The sequence below is a fragment of the Ictalurus punctatus genome, chromosome 4 (assembly GCF_001660625.3).
Source record: "Ictalurus punctatus breed USDA103 chromosome 4, Coco_2.0, whole genome shotgun sequence".
In the NCBI taxonomy this organism is placed as follows: domain Eukaryota; kingdom Metazoa; phylum Chordata; class Actinopteri; order Siluriformes; family Ictaluridae; genus Ictalurus; species Ictalurus punctatus.
Genome location: NC_071284.1, coordinates 14,134,716 through 14,158,900, shown reverse-complemented (window position 1 = coordinate 14,158,900; position 24,185 = coordinate 14,134,716). Strand labels below are relative to the sequence as shown.

At 37.8% G+C, this 24,185-nt stretch overlaps 1 protein-coding gene across 2 annotated transcripts; it reads right to left on the bottom strand.

The window, feature by feature from the left end:
* Positions 1-234: 234 nt before the first annotated feature.
* Positions 235-17,159, bottom strand: chka (choline kinase alpha). Of its 2 annotated transcripts, none has more exons than XM_053677990.1 (12): positions 16,741-17,159; positions 16,353-16,498; positions 14,459-14,514; positions 11,063-11,176; positions 10,607-10,740; positions 9,134-9,238; positions 8,936-8,994; positions 6,406-6,493; positions 5,354-5,462; positions 4,654-4,760; positions 4,106-4,187; positions 235-1,713 (listed from the first exon to the last, which is right to left on the bottom strand). In XM_053677990.1, the coding sequence occupies exons 1-12, from the start codon at positions 16,971-16,973 to the stop codon at positions 1,654-1,656; spliced, it is 1,293 nt and encodes a 430-aa protein (XP_053533965.1). In that variant the 5' UTR covers positions 16,974-17,159; the 3' UTR covers positions 235-1,653. The 2 variants fall into 2 exon arrangements, with proteins under 2 accessions (XP_053533965.1, XP_047008955.1); XM_047152999.2 differs by having other exon boundaries at positions 14,459-14,512; positions 16,390-16,498; positions 16,741-17,158.
* Between the last annotated feature and the right edge of the window lie 7,026 nt (positions 17,160-24,185).

The window sequence follows — 24,185 nt, the reverse complement described above, 5'->3', positions numbered from 1 at the left end:
TTATTAACCCGTTTAAATATCATTCAGCACTGAATGTAGCTATCACCATAAACCAATCTTAAATCTTTTTTTACTTTCCCACTAAAACAAGACACAAAAATAAAGAACAAAATGAGTATGATTACTAAAATAACTTTCAGGAACAAATATACATATAAAATATTAAAACACATGTAAGTAAATAAATATAAAATCAAATACACTGAGGAATACAAGAAACCAATCAAGACTGAATAAATTGAACCATCAAATGTGTAATTATTTATTTATTTATTGAATTGTTAATAACAGACCATTCATTTTTTATGAGCAAAGCATTTACTATAGAACTATGGGTTAGTTTGTGTAAAATCAAAAGGCTTATTTCTCCTTTTATTACAATATAAAAAGAGCAAACTGTGGATTGGTTTTGAATTGTCGTTTACTATTATACATACATAATGTTAAATAAACAAAATAATATCTGGAATTGCAGTATATGATTTATACCATCAGATCATTACATTCACTCATATACTACTCATACACAAAACTCTTTGTTTTCCATTGGCCCCTTGTTATTCTATTAGAAGTTGTGATTAAATTGGCAGAATGTTTATGAATTGATTACAGCTTTAAAAGGTAGGGTGTAAAACTAAAAGTCCCTTACATGTCACACTGAAGATGTAGAAGATAAAGGAATTAACAACAAATCCCTTCACAAAACCCAACTTTCTTATTAAGAAAAATGCATCTTCCATTAAAGGAAAAAAGAGAAGTTCCACTTAGAAATACATTTTACATGTCTTGTATAGAGTGACACTCACATTAATGTTAACAAATTAATATACTATCACTATAATATAGTCAGAGCTAAATATAACAAATGTGATACTCAAAAATAGTAGCTAAGATTGTAAAAGATTTTTAAAAAAAGGTTATCACAGTTTCATTTATATACCAACATTAGACCCCAAAAAAACATTTCTCATGTTTAAAAAAAAAATGGGGAAGGATTGTCAATATGTAACAAAAGACGATAGTGACCACTGTATCCACAATGTGAAACACTGTGGATCTGTTTAACACTATTGCCCCCTTAAACCTACTACCGTTAAAAACAATCAGTTTCATAGTTGTTTAAGTAGTGAAAGACAAGTAAACAAACCACAAAAAAGATTGTAAGGCTTCACTAAAAAAAAGTTGAATGCATGTATGTGCATGTCTCACAGCATTGGAAATCTACAGTGCCAAATGCATTTGGTCTGTTGTACTGCTCTATAGATCAAGGTCCACAGTTGTGAACCTCATTTTCACATTTCCTAGCACAGGTTGAAAAGATAATGCAGCAGAGATTGCTTGCCATAATAAAAGCAGATACACATGGCTCTTTGGGTCAAGTGCTTCCACCAAATCAGGTGGAATCTAGCTTCTAAATGTTAGTGCAGCAATGTATTCTAGAATTTTTTTAAAGCCAACCCATGACTCTATAATGGTAATTTTACATGTATGCATTTTCCATTTGTTTTTGTTTTTTTTTTAAGCTGCCCAGAAGCTTTCAGCATCATGAAAATGTGTTGAGCTTTTGGAGCTGAAACATGAGATAAACTCTGCGAAGTAGCATGGTACACTATTGCATATGCAGCACCAGTCCCTTGTGTAATAACACTGCATTTAAACTCCCAGCTCCTTTTTGAGCTCAAAGTATGCGTCAAATCTGGCTGTGGCATAGTCCTGTCAGGAAGAGGGAGACATAAACAGAGGGAGAGAACAAAGGAGGTAGTGAGAGACAGACAATGACTATGTTTACATGGCAACAATGATCTAATTATTGACCTTATTCTGAGTAAGACAATATTGTGAATTAAGGTGTTTACATGAGTCGCTTTTAGAATATTCCTTTCATGTTTAGGTTTTACATGTTATATTACACAGATTGATTAACGGCACACGTCATTACGTCCCCACGCCACGCCGTCCAATGTTCCCTCCAGAATTTCACACATCACCATACAGTTCTTCTCCGTTATTGTACCATATACAGTTTTGGGTGTTTTTAATTTTAATTTAACGAAAGCTTCAAGTGCAGTTAATTATTTGTCATGCTATACGTGCAAATAGACGACTACTTGAAGCCGTGGGCTGCATCTGAAACCACGTACTTCCCTACTATATAGTAGCCAGAATACATTAATTTCTCCTACTATAAAGCAGGTAAATACGTGGTTTCAGACGCAGCCGTGCTCTCTTGTTTACTGTTAAACGGTTGAGCTCTGCCGTGTGTGTGTCCTGTCGCAAAATGCGGTGAAAACTCCCACACGACGTTAACAGTGTGATTAAGGTGTGTACATGTCTATAATGCACGTCGATAATGCAACTAAAACAGGAATACTCCACGTCTTAATTCACTTTGTGTTTACTTCGAGTATGACTTTATTCGGATTAAGGTCATCAATAACCGCTGTTTACATGCTAGTTCCTTAATCAGAGTTTTGTCTTAATCAGGTCAATACTGGATTATTGTTGTCCATGTTAATATACTGAATGTATCCAGTGATTATTCTGATTAATATGTAAATATACACACACACACACACACAGACCAGCCATAATATTAAAACCACTGATGAGAAGTGAAGTAAACAAGATTGATTATCTTGCTACAATTGCACCTGACAAGGGGTGGGATATATTAGTCAGCAAGTGAACAGTCCGTTCTTGAAGTTTGCGTTGGAAACAGCAAAAATGGGCAAGCATAAGACATAAGGATCTGAAAGACTTTGACCAAATTGTGATGGCTAGATGACTGGGTCAGAGCATCTACAAAACGGCAGGTCTTGTAGGGTGTTCCTGGTATGCAATGGTTGGTACCTGCCAAAAGTGGTCCAAGGAAGGACAACTTGTGATTCGGCGACAGGGTCATAGCCACCCAAGTCTCACTGATGCGTTTGGGGAGCGAACGCTAGCCCGTCTGGTCCGATCCCACAGAAGCACTACTGGTCCGATCCTACTGTAGCACAAATTGCTTAAAAAGTTGGCTATGCTGGCTATGATGGACAGGTGTCAGAACATAGTGGATCACAGATTGCTGCGTATGGGGCTGCATAGCCACAGACCGGTCAGAGCGCCCATACTTACCTCTGTCCACCACATACAATGACCATGTAAGCATCCTAACTTTTTCATCACGTTTTCTTTTACATCATGTGGACGGTCGTGTACGTGTCCTGATGCTTACCTGGGGAAGAGATGGCACCAGGATGCACTATGGGAAGGAGGCAAGCTAGCGGAGGAAGTGTGATGCTCTGGGCAGTGTTCTGCTGGGAAACCTTGGGTCTTGGAATTCATGTGGATGTTATTTGACACGTGCCACCTACCTAAACACTGTTGCAGACCAAGTACACTTTGTCATGGAAACGTTATTCCCTAATAGCAGTGGCAGCTTTCAGCAGGATAATGTGCTCTTCCACACTGCAAAAACTGTTCAGGAATGGTTTGAGGAACAAGACAAAGAGTACAAGACGTTAACTTGGCCTCCAAATTCCCAAGATCTCAATCTGATCGAGCATCTGTAGGATGTGCTGGACAAACACGTTCGATCGATGGAGGCCCCACCTTGCAACTTACGGGAGTTAAAGGATCTGCTGCTAACGTCTTGGTCCCAGTTACAACATACAACCTTCAGAAGTCTTGTGGAGTCCATGCCACGATGAGTCAGAGTTGTTTTGGTGGCGCAAGGGGGACCTACACATTGTCAAGCAGGTGGTTTTTAATGTTATGGCTGATCTATGTATATACAGTAGTGCAGTTCTGTGGTCATGTCACCATGAACTGTAATGTCTTTCCCTTAAATTATTGCTGAAAATATTGCTGACTGTTACCCTGTCCAAGTAAGTATTTGTGGCAAACTACATAAAATTTTATGTCATGCCACCTTGAACTGACAAATATTTGGACTTTGTTCAGGGTTGTCAGGCAGTATTGCAGTAACCATGTGTACACACAAGTGTGTTCAATTAATAAAATGTTTTGCTCCCTTTTTAATGCAGTCCATATGCACTGTATTACAAGTTACAATTTTACTGTCTAAATCCCAATGCATGTTTATTTAAACACAGCAACTCACCAGGTAGCCAAACTCGATGGTGGAAAGTCTTGCCTGAATTATGGACCACAGGCCCCAGAAGAAGTGTGACGCAAGGGCGAACCTAAGACAAAAGAAAGAGATTTATTTCACACATTGTGGAAGCCACGTGACTGACGAGAAGCTAAGACCCCCGATTTGAAGTCTCTTCCTGGAAATGAGCACCACTCTTGGACAAGTTCCAAATGGTTGCACAATCTCCAGATGCCTCTGTACAGTAAGATGGAGGCCCAAAAGGGTGCATCTGTATTTTTTAACGGTACCATATGCTAATCAACTCAATTTTGAGTCAATAAACTTGGAACAACAAAGAGATGTGTTCAACTAGACCTCATTGCTTATAAATTAATTTTTTTAAACAATTAAAAACAAGTATGCTTATTTAAAGTGTAATGAACAAGTACCAGAGGCTTTATAATTAATATTTTCTTTACTCTGTGACTTGCTATCCACAATCAAATGTGCAAGATATTTGTCAATCTAATCTAAGTAGATTGAGAAATTGATGCAAGCAAAGGAAATATGCTTACCTGTTAACCTCTACCAACATGTCCTCTTTGATTTTTATCTGGACTTCCTCACTAAAGTTTAACACTTCAGGGTCATATTCAGACAGGTAGCTTTTAAAGAATTGCATCTAAATGGAAAGATACAGAAAAGCGCATTCATTGTAATGACATTCTTTAGAGCAGGTCTGCTCACAGTTCCATAAGTTCATACTCTAAGTCTACATTCAGAAGAATTTTTAAGATTTAATTCCATTTTTTTAAAATAGAAAATATGATCTTCGAGATCACAGAGTATTTTTAAAGTAGCCCAATTTGACAACCCTGTCATTAACGGTCACAGAGCGAGCATGGAGCAGCATGATTCCTGCCCCAATGGGCCTTTTATTAGCACTTGTTGCAGTTTATATTTTTCACCACTAGGTGCAGTAATAAATCTACTGCACTGGTGCAGACACTGCTTCATGACTACATACCATCTAGACAGACACGCAAATCAATGGAACATTGGCTTGTAACTGTCAAATAGCAACATTTGTTTTTAATTGTTGGTCACTCAAAAGAGGTAATTAGTATTTCAATAGAATTTACAATTTAAGAAGTTGTGAATGAGGAATTCATGAAGATTAACATTTGCTGAACAGCTGATATGTATGCTGGATCTTTGCCCTACTTTCCCCTACTGTCTACATGCGAGGTAACTTTACCCTTCCACATCTCATACCTGCTGAGCTTTGTTTGGATAATTCTTGGTATTGGTTTTGAAAAACGGAGGTGTGTCACAGTTGTAGTCGTACATCCATTCACAGAAGAAGTTCCCTATATCAAATCCTCTGTAAAACAAAGAGTTTAAATAACATTTAAATAATAAACAATACAGTCTCCAGTGTACATTCCTACAGTTTTTCAGGTCTATTATAATTTTTCAGCTATCACAAACAGTCTCTGAAGTGTACATGGAGCCAGATAAAGTGCTAATCTGCTGGCAGTGCACCCAAAGCTCAGCTCTTTCAAGCGAGCCTCACAGCTGCTGTGGAAACCAAACAAAAGACCCATCTGACTCGTCTTGAGGCTGTGTTCACCCCTGCCTTTAATGCTGTGCTGAAACTATAAAACTTTCCATGTGTGATTTCATGACCCCGAAGACTTGGATGAAAAGTTGGGAAAATAAATCATGCCTGCGAATGGTTGGCTTTTCTCAGGCTTTAATTCTGTCCAAATGTCCCCATTTCCCTATTTGCTGCAGTGGAGCCTTCACCAGCTACAGAGCACAGCATTTATGAACTTGGTTGTCCATGGATTCTGGGTAAAATCCAATCCATCTTGTGCTGGAACATATGTGGGAATGTGAAGCCTTGGAAAAAACGTTGGACTGCCCTGTTGGATGCTTGCCACAGGTTTCAATGCCTATTTGACTTTTTCAAAGTCTCTTTGAAGAGAGTTTCTGTCCAGGCATTTTAAACATATGAGACTGCCCTGGGATAACACAGAGGCAAAGGCAGAGAGGATTTTTTGTAGTCCAAATGCTCAAAATATTACTTCCATATAACGCTGGGTTTATGAAAGGAGTTTTGAAAAAAGGACAATACTCAGAGAATGATCTCTTTATTAGGCTATGCAAAGTCCAGAAAAATGTAGCAAATGTGGAAATTAAACCATATGGTTATGCACTTACAGGACAAAGTTCATTGTTTCAACTGAAGCATTCGACTTGAACTAACTTTTCACAAGCACACAAGTGACTGATTAAGCAAATCTACAATGAGACATACAGACCTGTAGTTGTAGCTGCTGTACTCAAAGTCAATCAGCATAAGCTTCTGCTTTTCTATGTTCTCCTTGACACTTAGAAGAAGGATGTTTCCTGCAAGCAATAATGAATTACTTTTTTTTTTTTTTTTAATAAATAAAAACTAACAAAAACACACAATTTATAAAACATACATACATACATACATACACCCACATATGAGGGATGTCACGAGATACCGGTACCAAGTCTGTACCAACATTCTTAAAATGTGATGGTACTTGTTTTCCTACAGTAGCGTAGGCACCACTGGTAAAGTTACCGAGGGTTACTTCCGAGTTACTTCAGGAGCTGATGGGGCAGCAAATACGCGTAAGTGTTTTAGTCGGTCCACAAATGGTAAAGAAGAAGAACGCCTACAAGCGCACAGGAAAAACTACAGAAGACTGTGAAGTTTAGCTCCGCCCCGACTCGTTGAGAGGAAAGGTGGTAGGAGTTAAATATGGAAATACTTTGCATTCGAGGCAGATTACAACAAACATATAATTGATTCTCTGAAGCCGGTGTGCAACCAATGCTATCGTTCATTTAAAACAGGGAGGGAGGGAGGAAACACCTCAAATTTGGCGAAGCACCTGAAAGACGGTTCTATATTATGTTTGTTTGAGGCAGCTCGCATTTTGGTGGTGAAACCAGCTAACCTTATGCTCCATGAATGTGTTTGCGATAGCCAGTTATTTGTTAACGCCGCTAACACATTGCAGTGTTATAAACTACCTCCAAATGGGCCACCATGCATATGTAAAATGTAGCCAAAATGTAGCCTAATGTCACTAATAATTATATGGCCTACAACCATATCAGTGAATTTAAACTAATGAGTATAAGGGGTGTGGATATGTGTGCACATTTAGGAGTGCACTTTAGCATTTGTAGCCTCCACTGTTTTATTAGTCATTGTCAGACAGTGTTTGATAACTAAAATATCCCCTTCTCTCTCTCTCTCTCTCTCTTTTTGCCAGTATCAGCCAGAGGAGGATGTCCTCCAGGAGTTTTTAATTTAATTTAATTTTTTTCATTTTATTTTTATAGCACACCGTGGTATCGACTTTGGTATCGAGTATTGTGTACTTTTGGTGGTATCGGAACCAACTACTGGATTTTTGGTATCGTGACATCTCTAATATACACACACACACAAACACACACACACAGTGCCCTCCACTAATATTGGCACACTTGGTAAATATGAGCAAAGAAGGCTAAGATAAAAAGGTGTTTAACCTTTTTATCTTTTGTTTAAAAAAAGTCACAAAAATACTCTGCTCTCATGGATATCAAACAATTGCAATAACACAGGTTTATCAAACAAAAAGTATCTTTTTTAAATATAGGTGTGCAACAATTATTGGCACCCTTTTAGTCAATACTTTATGCTACCTCCCTTTGCCAAGATAACAGCTCTGAGTCTTCTCCTGTAATGCCTGATGAGGTTGGAGAATACATGGCAAGGGATCTGACACCATTCCTCCATACAATGCCAAAAGCTCTATTTTGGTTTCATCTGACCATAGAACCCAATCATAAAACCCATTTGAAGTTCCAGTAGCGTCTGGTAAACTGAAGATGCTTGAGTTTGTTTTTGGATTAGAGTAGAGGCTTTTTTCTTGAAACCCTTCCAAACAACTTGGGTGATGTAGGTGACTTTGGATTGTAGTTTTGGAGACTTTCTGACCCTAAGACACATCTAACTTCTCCAATTCTCCAGCTGTGATCCTTGGACATTTTTTGCCCACTTGAACCATCCTCTTCACAGTGCATTGAGACAATATAGACACACGTCCAATTCTAGGTTGAACTTCTTAATTATTGCCCTGATGGTGGAAATGGGCATTTTCAACGCGAGTGCTATTTTCTTATAGCCACTTCCCATTTCGTGAAGCTCAACAATCATCTATACTGTCTTACCCATTGTTATGAATGACTAAGGGAATTTGGCCTATGTGTCACCTCATGTTTATACCCCTGTGAAACAGAAAGTCATGGTTGAACAATTTCCTGTTCCTAGTCACTCAGGTGTACAAAAAAATTTAAAATATCAATGGGAATATACTTAAAATATATTTTTCTCAAATTAATTCATAGGGGTGCCAATAATTGTTGCACACCTATATTTAACAAAGATTTTTTAAATAAACCTGTGTTGTGTTTGATATTTTGGTTTGTATGTTGTTTGATATCTATGAGAGCAAAGTATTTTTGTGATTTTTTTTTTTTATCAAAAGATCAAAAGTTTATCTTGGCAAAGGGAGGTAGCACAAAGTATTGACTAAAAGGGTGCCAATAATTGTGACACTAATATTTAACAAAGACATTTTTTTTGGATAAACCTTTTTGTTGTGCTTGCAATTGTTTGATATCGATGAGAACAGAGAATTTTTGTGATTTTCTTTTAAGAAAAGATTAAAAGATTAAACAATAAAGACAATTTTTCATATATATATATATATATATATATATATATATATATATATATATATATATATAGTATTTTACCTTCTTGTAAATCATTATGGCAGAAAACAACAGGAGACTGGGTGGATTCCAGGAGACACCTACAAACACAATTAATTATCTACCTTCCCATGTGTAAGACAACAGTACTGATTTAGTGCTAAACCAAAAGCAATTAGAGTACTTGTATTCTTAACCAATAGTGGTTACCCTTAAATAAAATTTCATTAATTTCTTTACCTGAGGTTCTCCATCTCTTGAGGCAGGTTGTAGCTCATAAGACGGTTGAATTTATGGTGGAGGATCTCTCTGGTGAAGGTCAGCCTTTGCACTTGATTCATGTATCTGCAATGTGGGAAGAGCCAATTAATGGCCTTGAGACAGGAGATTTCTGAGCCAAAATGTCAGACTATAAACATTCAACCAGCAGACATCCCAACTTTTTTTTGAGAGAGAGAGAGAGTGAGAGGGAGTTCTATGATCATTTCTAATGGTAGATGGGCCCTGGAGAAACCGAGAGAGTGAGTGACAGACATGGTGAGAGAGTGACACAGCACACGTCTTGATTGGTCTCTCTCTGTGCTAACTAACCTATCAGCACTTCACCCCAGACTAAACTAAAGTGTACCCATGCATAATAGGGGTAAAAAACGACAGTGTAGCTCGCTGCACTGTTTGCAGCAGTGATTTCTCAATTGCCCATGGTGGGTTAAATGACTGTAAATACACGTTCAGGTGAGTTGAATAGGTGTCATTCGTCCATTAGAATAGCTAGCATTTTAACTAGCTGCTATAAGGAGCTACTGCATTGATGTCTAAGTAATGAGGCCAAACTCCCTGTAAATATGTGTCGTTATTGAATTAAAAAATTAATCCATGAGTTGAATAATACAATAACATAATATATTACGAAACAGTGTAAGTACATATTTTAATGTCCCATTTTCTGCATATACCAGAAAAGCTATTTGCACTAGTGTGTGTAAATAGTGTGTCTAAATATTTGGAATATGTTGTTAAATAAATAGCATTCCTGTTCATGCATATTGGGTGGCTGTGTGCATGAGATTTTGCATGTTGGGATGTCTGAACCAGTTACACAGGTTTTCAAATACTTGAGGATTCCCACCTGTTCACACTTTGTGTTCTGTTTCACCCAGCAGACACCTACAAAGACATTTGAGCCAAATAATCCATGTTCTATAAATCTCCATAAATTGTTACAGCTGGGTTTGACCTTAACATGATTACAAATTACAGATTGGCTATGGGCAAAAGCATTGAAATGGAAACCTCTGACTGGAAAATTTGGCACTCGTTGGACAAATACTTTAAAATTGCCCTTTTACATAGACTATTTATCAAGCCATCAGTCAGTTAAATATCACTCCAGCAGGCATCTGTTTTATAACCCTGACTGAATCACCCAGAATTTTACTCTCTTTTACAGCCCTGACAGAAGCAATTTGTCCTCAGTCAGGTTATCAGAGTAAATTCATCTTTAATGACAGTGTTGCAGTGTTTGGCTTTTACCATTACAGGTTTTATTCATAAAAAAGCTTACCTCATCCACCAGAGAGAAGTAACACACAAGGGTAATGGTTAATCTATTATTTACCTACTGCTAGCTTCCAGAGGAGACATTGTAAAATGGGACATCACAATATGAGAAACTGCTGAAGGTATTGAAAACACAGTTCTAGTGTCACTCACTTTTCCATGGTGCCAAACAGCCATTTTGGCTCTTTGTTAAAAGGCATCCTCATCTTGTGGAACTTAGCGATTTTCTCTGCAATCTCAGCAGATAAACTTGGATTTCCCAGTTCTTCTGTGGTAAGCTTGCGGCTCTGTGCAGACAAATAAGTATGATTTGAGAATTGTTTGGAAATGGTATTTGGACAACATGTAGTGTATTTTGTTGTTATTGAATCTACATTCCCTTTAAAATTAATCACCCATCAGTGCATATGAATAGGCCGACCCACACACACTCACATACACAAACTAAAAATGTTGGCACTGTCCACTTTGATTCCCTAACAAATATGAGCAAAACACCTCATCATTATGAGTCAGGAATCAGTCATGCAGGCTCACACACACTCACACACATGCCTACACAAATACCAGCAATCCCTGAACAATGAAACGCCATACTGCAAGACTCACCGGCACATACTGTTCCAGTCTCCCCTGGGGAAAGATGCCATAGAGCTTAGGCCCAAGCTGCCTCTCTGCCAGTATGGCAAACATCACACTTTCCAAGACCATAGCTTCAGCTCCCTGAATAAATGCAAACATACACACATTATTTAACAAATGCAGCATTCATCATCTTCAAAATCAAAGATAAAATACATGACATTAGATGATGTATAACAGAATCAGGGGTGTTTATTAAGTTGAAGTTAATAAAGGTCGTCCACAGAAATAAGGGTTAGTAAAACCCATTTAAACAGGGGCTGAGATGATCATGAAGACAATTATTACATAAATAAGATGCTACGGTTTGTGCTTAATAAATCCACTGATTGAAGCATGTTATATGAGAATGAAAAAAGAATCTAAATATCTGGATGCACTATTAATGTACTCTTAATTTAACATTTATGTCTCAAGTGAAATTAAATCATTCCTCAATTATTTCAATTAAATGGTAACTTTTTCAAGCAGAACTGATGATCACATGTGAATTACTGTACTGAAGTGAGATTACTTCAGTGAAAAAGTAACGGCTCTAAGAAACAATGGAGATGATTGTGAGAAGAAAAGCTTGGCTTGCCAAATCCCTCTGGTCTTTAATTATGCCGCTTAACTAATCATGACATCAGGTTTGTTTCAATAGAGCCTAAAAAGTTCAATGATTTGAATGACAAATATGCTGAAGTACTTGATGGTGTGTGGCTAGAAAAAACGGACTGTATGACTCCCATGTGATAAAGGGCAGCTTTCTTCCCCCCAAAAATTATCGATTTCTGCACTGTGAGAGTCACATGCTGTTGAAGGAAAACTTCCATTCAACCAACAGCCTGTATTATCTAACATGTTTTTGTTGTTGTTGCAGGACTTCTGAAAAGGATATTTTTTTTAGGTTGCTTTGAAGAGAGACAACTTTAGAATATTAATATTAGAATATGAGAGACTATTTTAGAATAAAATAAAGTTATGTAAAAGGCATTTAAAAACAGCCACCTGTTTCTATACTGCAAGATTTTTACTTTATGTCGGCACCAGGCCACACCTCCTCGCAAACACATCTAACCACTCTCCATGGCCCAGCACAACGCTATGGAGGAGTATATTGAGGAAGTGCTTCAACAGGGGTACATCTGCCCCTCAACCTCTCCTGATGCTGCTGGCTTCACTTTTGCACACAAGAAAGGTGGCGAACACCGACCGTGCATTGATTAGAGAGACCTCAACGAAATCACAGTTAAATATCATTATCCTCTCCCCCTAGTCCCATCTGCCATGGTATAGCTTCGCATAGCCAAAATTTTCACACATCCTGTCCTGTTAAACTATGCAAAACAGGAAAACCTGGACAAGACGTTAGTCCAGCATAGATGGAAACTGCACGTCCTCAGATGTAGGGCCACTTTGTAAAACTAACTTTCACTTGAATGGCTTAATATTAAGGAGAAATAAATGAATGATTAACCGTGGAGTCACCATCAACAGTGTGCCTGTTTCTTCTAATGTCTGCAGATTGACACTCCAGTCTAGTCAAGTCAGGTAATGATATAATAATTACCATATAGTATACATAGCAGGACTGTTATCTACAAGACTATATTTATCTTGTTGTTAGAATGATTCAAATGTTGAGTCAAGCATTATTAGGTTTTATATGGATTTTTATCTTCATCCACATAGAACCTTATAATACAAAGTTCAGTTAGTTTGATTGCCCAAGCCATTAAACACACGTTTACAAATGGCCCCAATTTGCTGCACTAACAATCACAACACCTGATACAACTTCATCCTACAACACTAACCAGAATTTATTACACAGTAATCATGGCCTATAAATTCCACACACCACCCAAAGGTCATGAACAAACAATTACCATAAACTTTAGTTTTGTTACTTATAAGCATTTAATTATTTGTATTTTTTTCATTTGCCCTTTTTGTGACTGAGGGTGGATTGAGCTCTTTACAGTGAAATCGACATTTTGAACATTTGCATCTTTATGTCCATCATTATTACAGTCTACATCTAATCATCATTAATGCAGAACTAAAATTTATAGTTGACTAATGATCTACAATTATAGGAAACATTTATTAAGTATTATGTAATAATACCTAATCATAGCACGTGAGCTTTTTTTTAGTTTCTCACTATAAATTATGAACACACACATAATGACAAACAATACATGATCTCGAAGAGCCTAAAACTTTTTTTAATTCTAGACTAGAATTATGAGCTTATGAGCTTTTTTAATTCTATCTTGATTAGCTGTTTTCATTTGCAGCGAAAGTACCCCTGCAATGTAGAGTTTGAATGCAGTGTGATGAATATCTCTCTCCCTCTCTCTCCCCCACTCCCTTTGTCACTCTCTATGACTAAGCAGTCATGTGTCTTCAGGTCAAGGCAGCAGCTTGGGGGATTTTCCATTGCTCCATGCACCGTAGAAAACAAGCCATAACTGAATTACCCATGCAGAAAAACGATTTGTTGAGCTGAAAGTGGACCACAACATGCAGTGAGCAGTAACAATCTAGCATGGGGTCATGAATGTAACTAAGGGCTATTCTTATGCCTTTTGAGTGGGGCACAAGAAACATGAGAGACTTTGGAAACAAAGACTTCATGCAAATATAAGAGTTGCAAATTGAACTGACGTGTAACCTACCCGATATCAGACCGCAAGGGATAAAGTGACATTAGCTTCTAATAGGATCCAAGTAATGTGCCTTTGCTGCCTCTGCCAGTATCAAGTGTGTATCAGGAGTATCAAGGACAGGTGTAGGGTTTTGCATATTTAGATCCCCAATGCCTGTTTATCTCATCTCAAAGTAAGGACAAACTAAAATGAGATATGTTATAGATTGTTGGTCTATTCCGTTCAGTTGATTCAATTCGGTGTCACTCCTCCACAGTTATAAATGACTAACATGAACTGAATCACTACAGTCCAGAGAATGTTTACGGAGAAACATAACCTTTAAGGTAAAAGGCTAATCAAAACACAACAAATCAAGTCTTGTTCTGAAAATGTAGACAGATCATCAAAATAGTAAAGGGAATTTCATCAATATAGTAAAGGGAATTTCATCAATATAGCAAAGGGGGTTTTGTAATTTCTCAAACTGTAAAGTGAAACACAGTAATGACATTGTTGTCATGTATTGTTGATGAAAACAATTTTGAATCGCACAACAACACCACAGAATATTTACTTATGGGTGAATGACAGGCATGTTGGTCTTATGAGGAGGGACATAATGTGACCCTAAAAGATGCTTAGATTTTAAGGGCCATTATCAAGATATAGGCAAATATCACATAAAAACCCAATTTCCAAAAAAGCAATGTTAGATGTTACTTACCTGAAAATGATTTTCTGTGTTTGACTGTCCACAGTCTCCTTTATTACAGGACATCTAACAATAAGAGAAAAAGCAAAAAGCTAACCTTGAGCACCAACTGTTGTTGTTTTTCCTTTATTCGACAGCCATTTCATCTTGAAAAGGAGGTTGCAACAGACAATGAAAAATTTCTCTCCAATAAAAAAGCAACAACAATTGTAATTCAATACATTCTACCATATCATATACTACCATAGGAAAGTAGCATTTTCAACAAAACCAATAATGCTTTTTTTTAATAGTCATGCAAGCGTACAGAGAGTTCACAAATTCCAGGTACTTGAAAGGAATTTATGGCTGGTTTGAGGAGCATGAGTCTCTCAGATGGTGACCCAAGGTTTTGTTTGTTTCATGGCTAAATCAGTTCTCTGAGAATCAAGAAATTATTAAGCAGGTTTATAACTCCAATTATCAAAACAATGTTCAAGCTGACTGATTTCTAAACTGTTTAAATGCTTTTAAGAACTTAAATCAAGAGCTACTTTTTTAGTATAAATGTTTCTTTCTAAGGTGTTTGGTAACCATGGTGTAACAAACTACCTCTTCCACTGAAAGTACCAACATCAATAAAAATAAAGTGTTTATTTTGCCTCAGACAACTTTGTGGAGATATATTCTTTCAAAGTTCAATTTAAATATGATTAGAGATAAGTTAGATCATTTTGTATTAATCCCTATGAAACAATGACCGTGCTTAAATCCAATTTCACCATTCTGATAGAAAAATCTTAGAGGACTGTATTTTAGACTAGCTAGCACATGCCAGGTTTAAAGTAATCATTTCTATATATAGAATCGTATATGTTTTTTGCTTTGGTACTATCAGTGGTCTTAAGGTGCCTCTATATAGTAGTGGAAAAGCTGTCTAACCACTAAAATGCACTCCTTGTTGGTTTTGTAAATGTTTTAACAACACATTTTGAGAATTTGTTTATAGGAAGCAGACAAACATAGAGAATATTTCTGACAGAGCAACACATAAAAGGGTCAAACATCAAAAGGTTTAAGCATCTGACATAATGGCGAGAACTTGGCTGACAGTGCTTTAGCTTCTGGGATCTAATACTGTACCGTGGCTGGTATGGTGGATCACCTGGAAACAAGAGTGCTCAAGGCACGCTCCTTGGGCAAGCCTACGGCAAAGAAGACACGCAGGTACAGGCATGGAGGTACATCACCCAACAAAATACGGCATTCCACATTCAAACACCAACATGCAGATGACAAGCTCTCATACACACTTTCTCTCTTACACATACATACAGTATAAAACATGTACACACTTCCCTTTCTCATTTGAGAAATACAAACATAATTTAGCATCTAGTATAAAGTTTGAATTGTTGGGTGGGATAATTTCAATAAAAATTTGAATTTAAATATGTAAAACAGAGGTAAGATGATACCATGTAAACAGCCTTGCACTACATGTTATACTGTTCTCTCTACTCTACAAACACCCATTTTACACCTCATGAATAACTTTTTAGTGAGCTGATGACGGGTTACTTTGGGTGTGTCGGAGTGGGGAAAACAACAAAATGTCATACAGGGCTGAGAAACTGCTCTAGGCTGAGATGGTCAATGGGATATAACCTACATACCAACAGACACATATCAGCTTACCTATTAATTATTAACAGACACTGAAAGAAGTAATGTGGGGTGGAGGGTGAATGAACAAAATGAATTGTCTATCAATGTTGATTCATTTTGCACTATCCTCCATTTATCCAATCATTTTGTCAGTGTACAGACCTGTATAGAGTTTTTCTTTTGTAGTTGCTAGCTCCCTAAGGGTGTGGACATGTTCTCAATGTAAAAGTATGTCTGGGTTGTGCACAAAGATTAATCATGCCATGCAGAATTGAATCATGGAGTGGGAAACACACCTGCAGTATGGCTCCATACAGGCGAAGCAGCACGTTCCTTGGTTCGTCCCCATTGCTCTGCTGGTCCTCGGGTAATGCGCAGAGGAATAGCTTGTTGCTGAGACCCCCTCTGCCATAGAAATGGGTGAAAATTTATGTATGTATGTATGTGTGTGTGATCCCCCCCCCCCCCCCCTTTTTTTTCTTTTTTTTTTCTTTTTTTTTTTTCCGCAGTAGTGTGCATTTGGACTAGTTGCAGTTAAAGCCGATCATGTATGTTGCTGACCCAAGACTTTTAAGAATAATATCCTACTTGCCTAGGGGTGTGTAAATTTAAACTATCACCCGAGAAATGCGCACACAGCAGCCTACCTGATTGCAGTTATCTGAAAATCCTCCTCCTCAATAGACTTCCAGGCTCCGTGAAGAAATTCTTTGCACCACAGGTACGCCTTGTGCTTGGTCTCAGGGTCGGGCTCATCTGCTCGAAAAGCTTTGCAGTCAGGCTCGGTATCAGGCTGGACCTGAAGCTCGTTCTCGGTCACCAATAAACTCAGGGACATGGAAGGGGATGAGGACACCCCGTTGATGAACTTAGTCTTCATCTTTCTTTAATGTAGATAATACCGAATTTATTTGATACAAGATATTAATTCGTGTGACGATTAGGGGAACCAAAACGGTTCTGCAACTAACAAAATCACCGAGCTAGTCTGCTGTGGTTGAGATGGTCCGGTCACGTTCCGTCTCGTGCAGAAGAATAGCTGTGTGTACGTCGCTGTATCGTCGCGTGAGTTTCGTTAAAGGAAACTGGGCGGAGCTGACGTGGTCAGAGTCTGCTCATGCGCTTCTCTGATTGGACGATTAGAGCATGTCAACCCCCCACACCCAAGCTGCAGGGCTTTCGACAAACTAATGAGCGAAAAAGTTAAAACGCATATTTGAATGTTTAAATTATTTTAAAAAAGAAACATAACAAATCAAACCCAAAAACTAAAACTCTGTATTCGAAACCATACAACACTTGGTGATGTTACCTGAAATTTACATAACACTGCCAGCTGCACATAAAGTTGTCATTCATTGTGTGGGCGGTGTCACAGACTTAACGTGTGATTTTTCACAATAAGCAATAAGTATCACAATATTTAGGTTTGATAACAAAGTGCCTGGGTATAACAGTAGTGCCACCATATCATTGAAGTTGGCTTCTTATTCGCCAGTTTCTTATTCGCCAGTTTCTTATTTTCCGTTCCACCTTAAAAGATCCAGGATATACGGTTTCACGGATGCAGATGTCGCCATGAAGCCCAAAAAATACTTATACAGTTCAGTACAGAAAAGAGAAAAAAATATGACTTATTTCGTATGCTGTTTCAAAAACTATTTTTGTATTTATGTATCGTATAAATACTCACTATGATTTTTTTTACTGAAGTAATTTTGAATAATGACCCTATGACTTGAATACAGGGAAATAGCGCTTCAATCTTACACAAGCTGGTCGAGGCTGCACCATCATGTTCACCATCATGTTCGGGTAGGCTCAGGGACCTCATTCTGGATTAATACAGCTGCTTCTTTCTGAGAGCCAGTTGAAGTGGAGTGTCCAAGTCCAGTGATGGGCAGCCACCCATCAGGGCATTCATGGTGACAACACCAGTGCCAGGATGTAGATTGATCCTACAAGACCTTGAGCGACTCATCACCTGGGTCTGGTTCAGAGAAAGGGGAAAATAACTGACAAGTTCTGTTTCTCGTTAGAAGGCATCCAGATCCTGTCAGTCAGTGAAAAGCTACTTTGTGTAACAGCAGAGTTGGTTTGTTTTAAATGTAAATGCACAGGTTCTTAGAAAAATAAAACTACCATTCATGATATTATTTATTGTTTTTAGTATTTGTGTTACACCCTCATAGTTTGCATTTACCAATTTACCAATGTTGAGGGCTTTGAGAGAGTGATCAGCTATTTCTTGCACATGTGTCTGGGCCTTCCACAAAGCTTCAGCAGCATGGCCTTGTATCGGAACAGGAAAAAGCTTCTGCTCCCTTTCAGCAGTCTGTCAGGGGAGTTCATGGTTACCGAGGTAAGAGAGGTGTTTCTGTTAAGAGATTCCACTGACACCAGAGTCTTCTTGGCAGGCATTGAGGTGAGAACTGGGAGGAAGTGTAGGGCACAGAAGGCCATCAACCAAGCTAATATGTAGGGATATGGTAGTAGGTCATGTAGACCAGATGGGAGTAAGCGATGGACTGTAAAATCTTGTGGACAGAGCTCTGAAAGGCTGAGCCATTTTGAAGGAAGTTTTTTAACCATTTGGTTTATGATGTCCTCCCCAGCCCATCCAACCTCTTCACTTTTAGTATAGCAGAAACCTCAGCATGAACCACTGTGCAAGAGAAGAGGAACACTGGAGCATATGGTTGCCCAATTGCCCTGGGAAAGGCGTGCCACCATGATGAGGTGCATCAAATGCATTACTTGCACCATGATCAGGTGCTAACAGTAATCGGCAAAAGGTGATAACAGATGTCATCGGCACAGGGATCACTCATAGCAAGCAACAACATGCACATTGCTTTTGTCAGGGAAAGAGAGTTGGCTACAGTGACTGTGCAGGCTGGACTCTGTACAAGACCCTTAAGCTTCTTGGCATCACAGGGCTGAACATGCAATTTGATTTTGTTTGATAGGATCTATTATTAAAAATTCCTACAGTAAAATTTCTTTATATTGAGTCTTTTGATAGTACATTACACCAATTTTCATGTGCAATTGTTTGATTTTTCAGACATTTTGAAAATGAGGAGATAGGAATAGGAGGCATAGGAATTTGCCTGTATTTGATAGTCTCAAATGCCAAGTTCACAGAGCTATTATTAAAACTTCCTACAGTAAAATTTCTTCATATTGTGTGTTTTGATAGTAAATCAGATATTTTCATAAGCAATTGTCATACTCTTCAGACGTTTTGAAAATGAGTATATAATGGCATATAGTGCAGCAGAAAGTACAATTTGCCTGTATTCAGTAGTCAGTGCCAAGTTCACAGGGCCATTATTTAAAATTCCTACAGTACTTTTTTATATTGAGCATTTATACAATACATTAAACTTATTTTTTATATGCAATGGTAATGTTTTTGAAACAGCATACGGAATAAGCAAATTCGATTATGCACAACGTTCACTGAATTGTATAAGTAATTTTTATTGCGAAGTCCTGGATCTTTTAAGGTGGAACGGATAACACAAATAAGAAAATACAGATATACAAGATAGAAAACACATATCCTTGCTACTTTGTGCAACAGCAGAGTTGATTTGTTTTAAAGGTGAATGCACTGGTTCTTAGAACAAAAACTACCATTCATGACATTATTTATTGTTTTTAGTGTTTGTGTTACACCCTCATAGTTTGCATTTGTTTTCGGGTCATGGCAACGATGACGAGCATTGGGTGGAGAACTATAACCTATTACCTAAATGTAATGTAGGCTACATGTGCTCACCAAAGTAGAATGCCACCTCAGTGAAGTAGATGAACCTGTTTCTCAGCACACTGCTATAGTTCAGTAGTTATATAATAGTTACATAACTACTATATAGTTATATAATACAGTCACCTGTGAGAGTTCTGTCATACCATACTCAGGCGTTCATTGTATGCTCAACTGCCAAATCTTTCGTGTTTGTTCGTTTCTGACCTTTGGCACATTTTTTTGTACGGGGGTGGATCTTAGAAGAAGGTGTTCACTTTAAATCTCTATTGGTCAACTGATTTTGGAGTGGGAGGTGCTCTGTAAGTTAACCACGCCTACATATTAAAGGTGTAGCGTCCTCTGACATGGCGGAAGGAGTGGAGTCGAGTCCTCCACTGTAGGCACGCTGTATTGTAGTTGCATTAAAAAGCTGCCAAAATTAATACGAGTAGCCACTGAATTGTTTGTAGATGCATTCACACATATTTCTTTGTCATACAAGTAACTTCATTCTATCCAGTTAAGTAGCAGTTTAAAAAGATAATTAGGTAGTTATGCTGAAGCTAGCTTCTTATTCTGATTTGTTTTGTTTTGTTTCCACTTTCTGCCTAATTCCTAAATCTCATTTTGGAAATGTCTGATATTAGTGCTCTTTTTGGCGCCATCTACAGGCGCGAGCTCGTAAGATCAGGACCTTTTTAAGGTGCAACGGAAAATCTGAATAAGAAGCGAACTTCAGCCTAGCTAACGTTATCTGTATAAACTGCTACTTTGCGTGGAATGAAGTCACTTGTATGATAAAGAAATATGTGAGAATGCATCTACAAAAATTTCAGTGGCTACTAATTATTTTTGTCAGCTTTTTAATGCAACCACTGCTCAGCACATTGGCGCCGTTCATTCGCGTCAGAGGCAGCGCCACCTTTAATCGGATGGGCGTGGCTAACTTTCAGAGCACAGCTGAGTAAACAGTTGGAGAAGGGCTACTTGAACAGTTGTTCAAAATGTAAAAATGTAGGCTACCAACAGTCAGAGGCAAAAAAAGATTTTGCAGAAGTAGAAGTGATTCCAGAAGCAAAAAAAACAAACACCTGCATCGCAAATTGGAAAAAGGAGAGCAAAATGAGAGCATCAAAACAGAAGTTTTAAAAAAATATATTTTGAATCTGATTTTTATAACTGGCATTTGCACAAAAAAAAGAGAAAGTTTTTCATTTTGATGGTTTTATTTGAAACTTTTGGCACAAAATCCATAGCGGTCAAGCTAGTCACCGTAGAAAACGGAGTGCACGTGGCAGTTATGTTAACTAGCCCTATTATTTTTATTTTTAAAAGGCTGTCGCACATCGGTTTTAGTTAAGCAGTGTGTGATCTGTTTTGCACACTGTACAATGGCTAGGGAATCCTGTTAATCCTGGATAAAATGGTTAATATGCTGGTTAAAATGCTGAGCAGTAGTGTAGACCTACTGCTGGCCGTTTCACTACAATGTTTTCCAACTTAACGCGGGTCAAATGGCTGTTTGGCCTTGTGCTTGACAAATGTCTATGCCATAGGACATAGAACCTTAAAAATATACCAGGAATCTACAGTCTGTTACTTTCTGAACAGTGATCACACTGAGTTTAAAAGAACAAAGTATTATGGGCAAAAAAGAATATTTTGTTTGTTTGTTTGTTTGTTTGCTTGTGAAACATTTTCTTTCAAGATGGTGAAGCTACACTACCAACCACCATAACTAATTTGAACCTGCATCCAAGACTGATGTCACCTCTACTAATAACAAATAATAGCTAATCAAAAGAAGCCTCAAGACAGTTTGTTTCACCTGGGCAGTAGCCAACCTACCGAGAAGCAGCTAAATAATTGGTGGATTAAATATACATGAAAGTATGTATGTATTATGTAAACAAAATAAGAAAAAGACACATTGGTTTTATCAGGGCTAAAGCTAGTTATGTATGTGCAGTGGTGCTTGATAGTTAGTAAATGCTTTAGAATTTTCTATATATTTGCACAAATATGACCTAAAATATCATCAGATTTTCACACAAATCCTAAAAGTAGACAAAGAGAGCCCAATTAAACAAATGAGACAAAAAAATTATACTTGGTCATTTATTTATTACAGAATACGATCCAATATTACATATCTGTGAGTGGCAAAAGTATTTGAATCTCTAGGATTCGCAGTTAATTTGAAGGTGAAATTAGAGTCAGGTGTTTTCAATCAAAGGTGTGAGTGAGCTCTCTGTTTTATTTAAAGATCTATCAGAGTCTGATCTTCAAAACACATTTGTAGAAGTTTATCAGGGCACAAACAAAGGAGATTTCTGAGAACCTCAGAAAAAGAGTTGTTGATGCTCATCAGGCTGAAAAAGGTTACAAAACCATCTGTAAAGAGTTTGGACTCCACCAATCCACAGTCAGATAGATTGTGTACAAGTAGAAGAAATTCAAGACCATTGTTACCCTCCCTAGGTGTGGTCGACCAACAAAGATCACTCCAAAAGCAAGACGTGTCATAGTCCAAGAGGTCACAAAGGAGCCCGGGGTAACTTCTAAGCAACCAAAGGCCTCTCTCATATTGGATAATGTTACTAATGTTAATGTTAATGGTCATGAGTCTACCATCAGGAGAATACTGAAGAACAATGGTATGGAATAGCAGGGTTGCAAGGAGAAAGCCGCTGCTCTCCAAAAAGAACATTGCTGCCTGTCTGCAGTTTGCTAACAACAAGAAGGCTACTAGAAAATTGTTTTGTGGATGGATGAGATCAAAATAGAATTTTTGGTTTAAATGAGAAGCATTATGTTTGGAGAAAGTTAAACACTGCATTCCAGCATAAGAAACTTATCCTATCTGTGAAACATGGTGGTGGTATTAACGTGGTTTGGGCCTGTTTTGCTGCATCTGGATTCTAAAGGAAAATGTCAGGACATCTAGCCATTAACTGAATCTCAAGAGATAGTGGGTCATGCATCAAGACAACGACCCTAAGCACACAAGTCATTCTACCAAAGAATGGTTAAAGAATTTGTTATGTTCTTTGTCACAGAACCAGAATTTGGACCAAGCACTGTCTGATTTCCTCTTGTCTAGGCCCAGGAAGAAGTCACACTGACACCATTGTTCAGTGAAAGCTTTTTAGTTTAATGATACAGAAAATAAAGTATATATACACAGAGAAATATTGATAAAGAATGATAAATGTCAATTGGAACAAGTCATATATAAAATCAAAACATCTATTACTTATGTTCGAGTGACATAAAAACTACAAGACGTCTGGTCTACCAGATAATAAGAGGAGAAGCAGAAGAACCGAGAGAGAGCGTGAGTGAGGATGAAAGGCGGGGTGATTAGGAATGCTCAAAACAACACATACCAAGAACACAAAACAACTTGTGTTCAGAATTGAGACACAGAGGTCATGCCTGAAACTTATCAGAAGTCCTGACCTTAACTCAATTGAAATGTTGTGGAAGGACCTGAAGCAAGCAGTTCATGTGAGGAAACCCACCAACATCCCAGAGTTGAAGCTGTTCTGTACTGAGGAATGGTCTAAAATTCCCTCAAGCCGATGTGCAGGACTGATCAACAGTTACTAGAAACATTTATTTGCAGTTGTTGCTGCAAAGGTGGTAACACCAGATACTGAAAGCAAAGGTTCATATACTTTTTCCACTCACAAATGTGTGAATTCTCTTTATCTACTTTTAGGTTTTGTGTGAAAATCTGATGTTGTTTTAGGTCATATTTATTCAGTGAGAATCCCATTTTGGTGCGTGTGCACACTTTCCGATAACAAAGTCACAAAGTTATGTATGAAACGGTATTTGTAGTAAATTAAACATCACCTGGTCTTTCTCTCATCTTTAATTGTTCCGTCTCAGTCAGCCTGCGCTTACTGTAATTTCTGATTCCTGGTCTTACCTGACAGGAGGGGAACCTAACATGTTTTTCTGCTGTTGTAGCCCACTGCTACACACTGGAAATTTTTTGTTTTCATACCATTCTGTGTAAACTCTAGAAACTATTATGCAATCCCAGGAGATCAACAGTTTCTGAAATACACAAACTAACCTGTCTGGCAAGAAGAACCATTTTGGTCACATATGTTGGTCAACGTAGTGCGATCAGATTTTTGACTTCAGAACAGATCATATCTGTCATTTGTTTATAAAAACATAGACTATGTATTTTGCTTTTAACACTATATGGTGCCAGGGTCTGATTATAATACAATAACAGGGCACAAAACACCTTTCAATGAACGTCAGAGTAATTTTTTGACCCCCCACTCTTCATTTTGAATTTTACTCCTCAGGGAG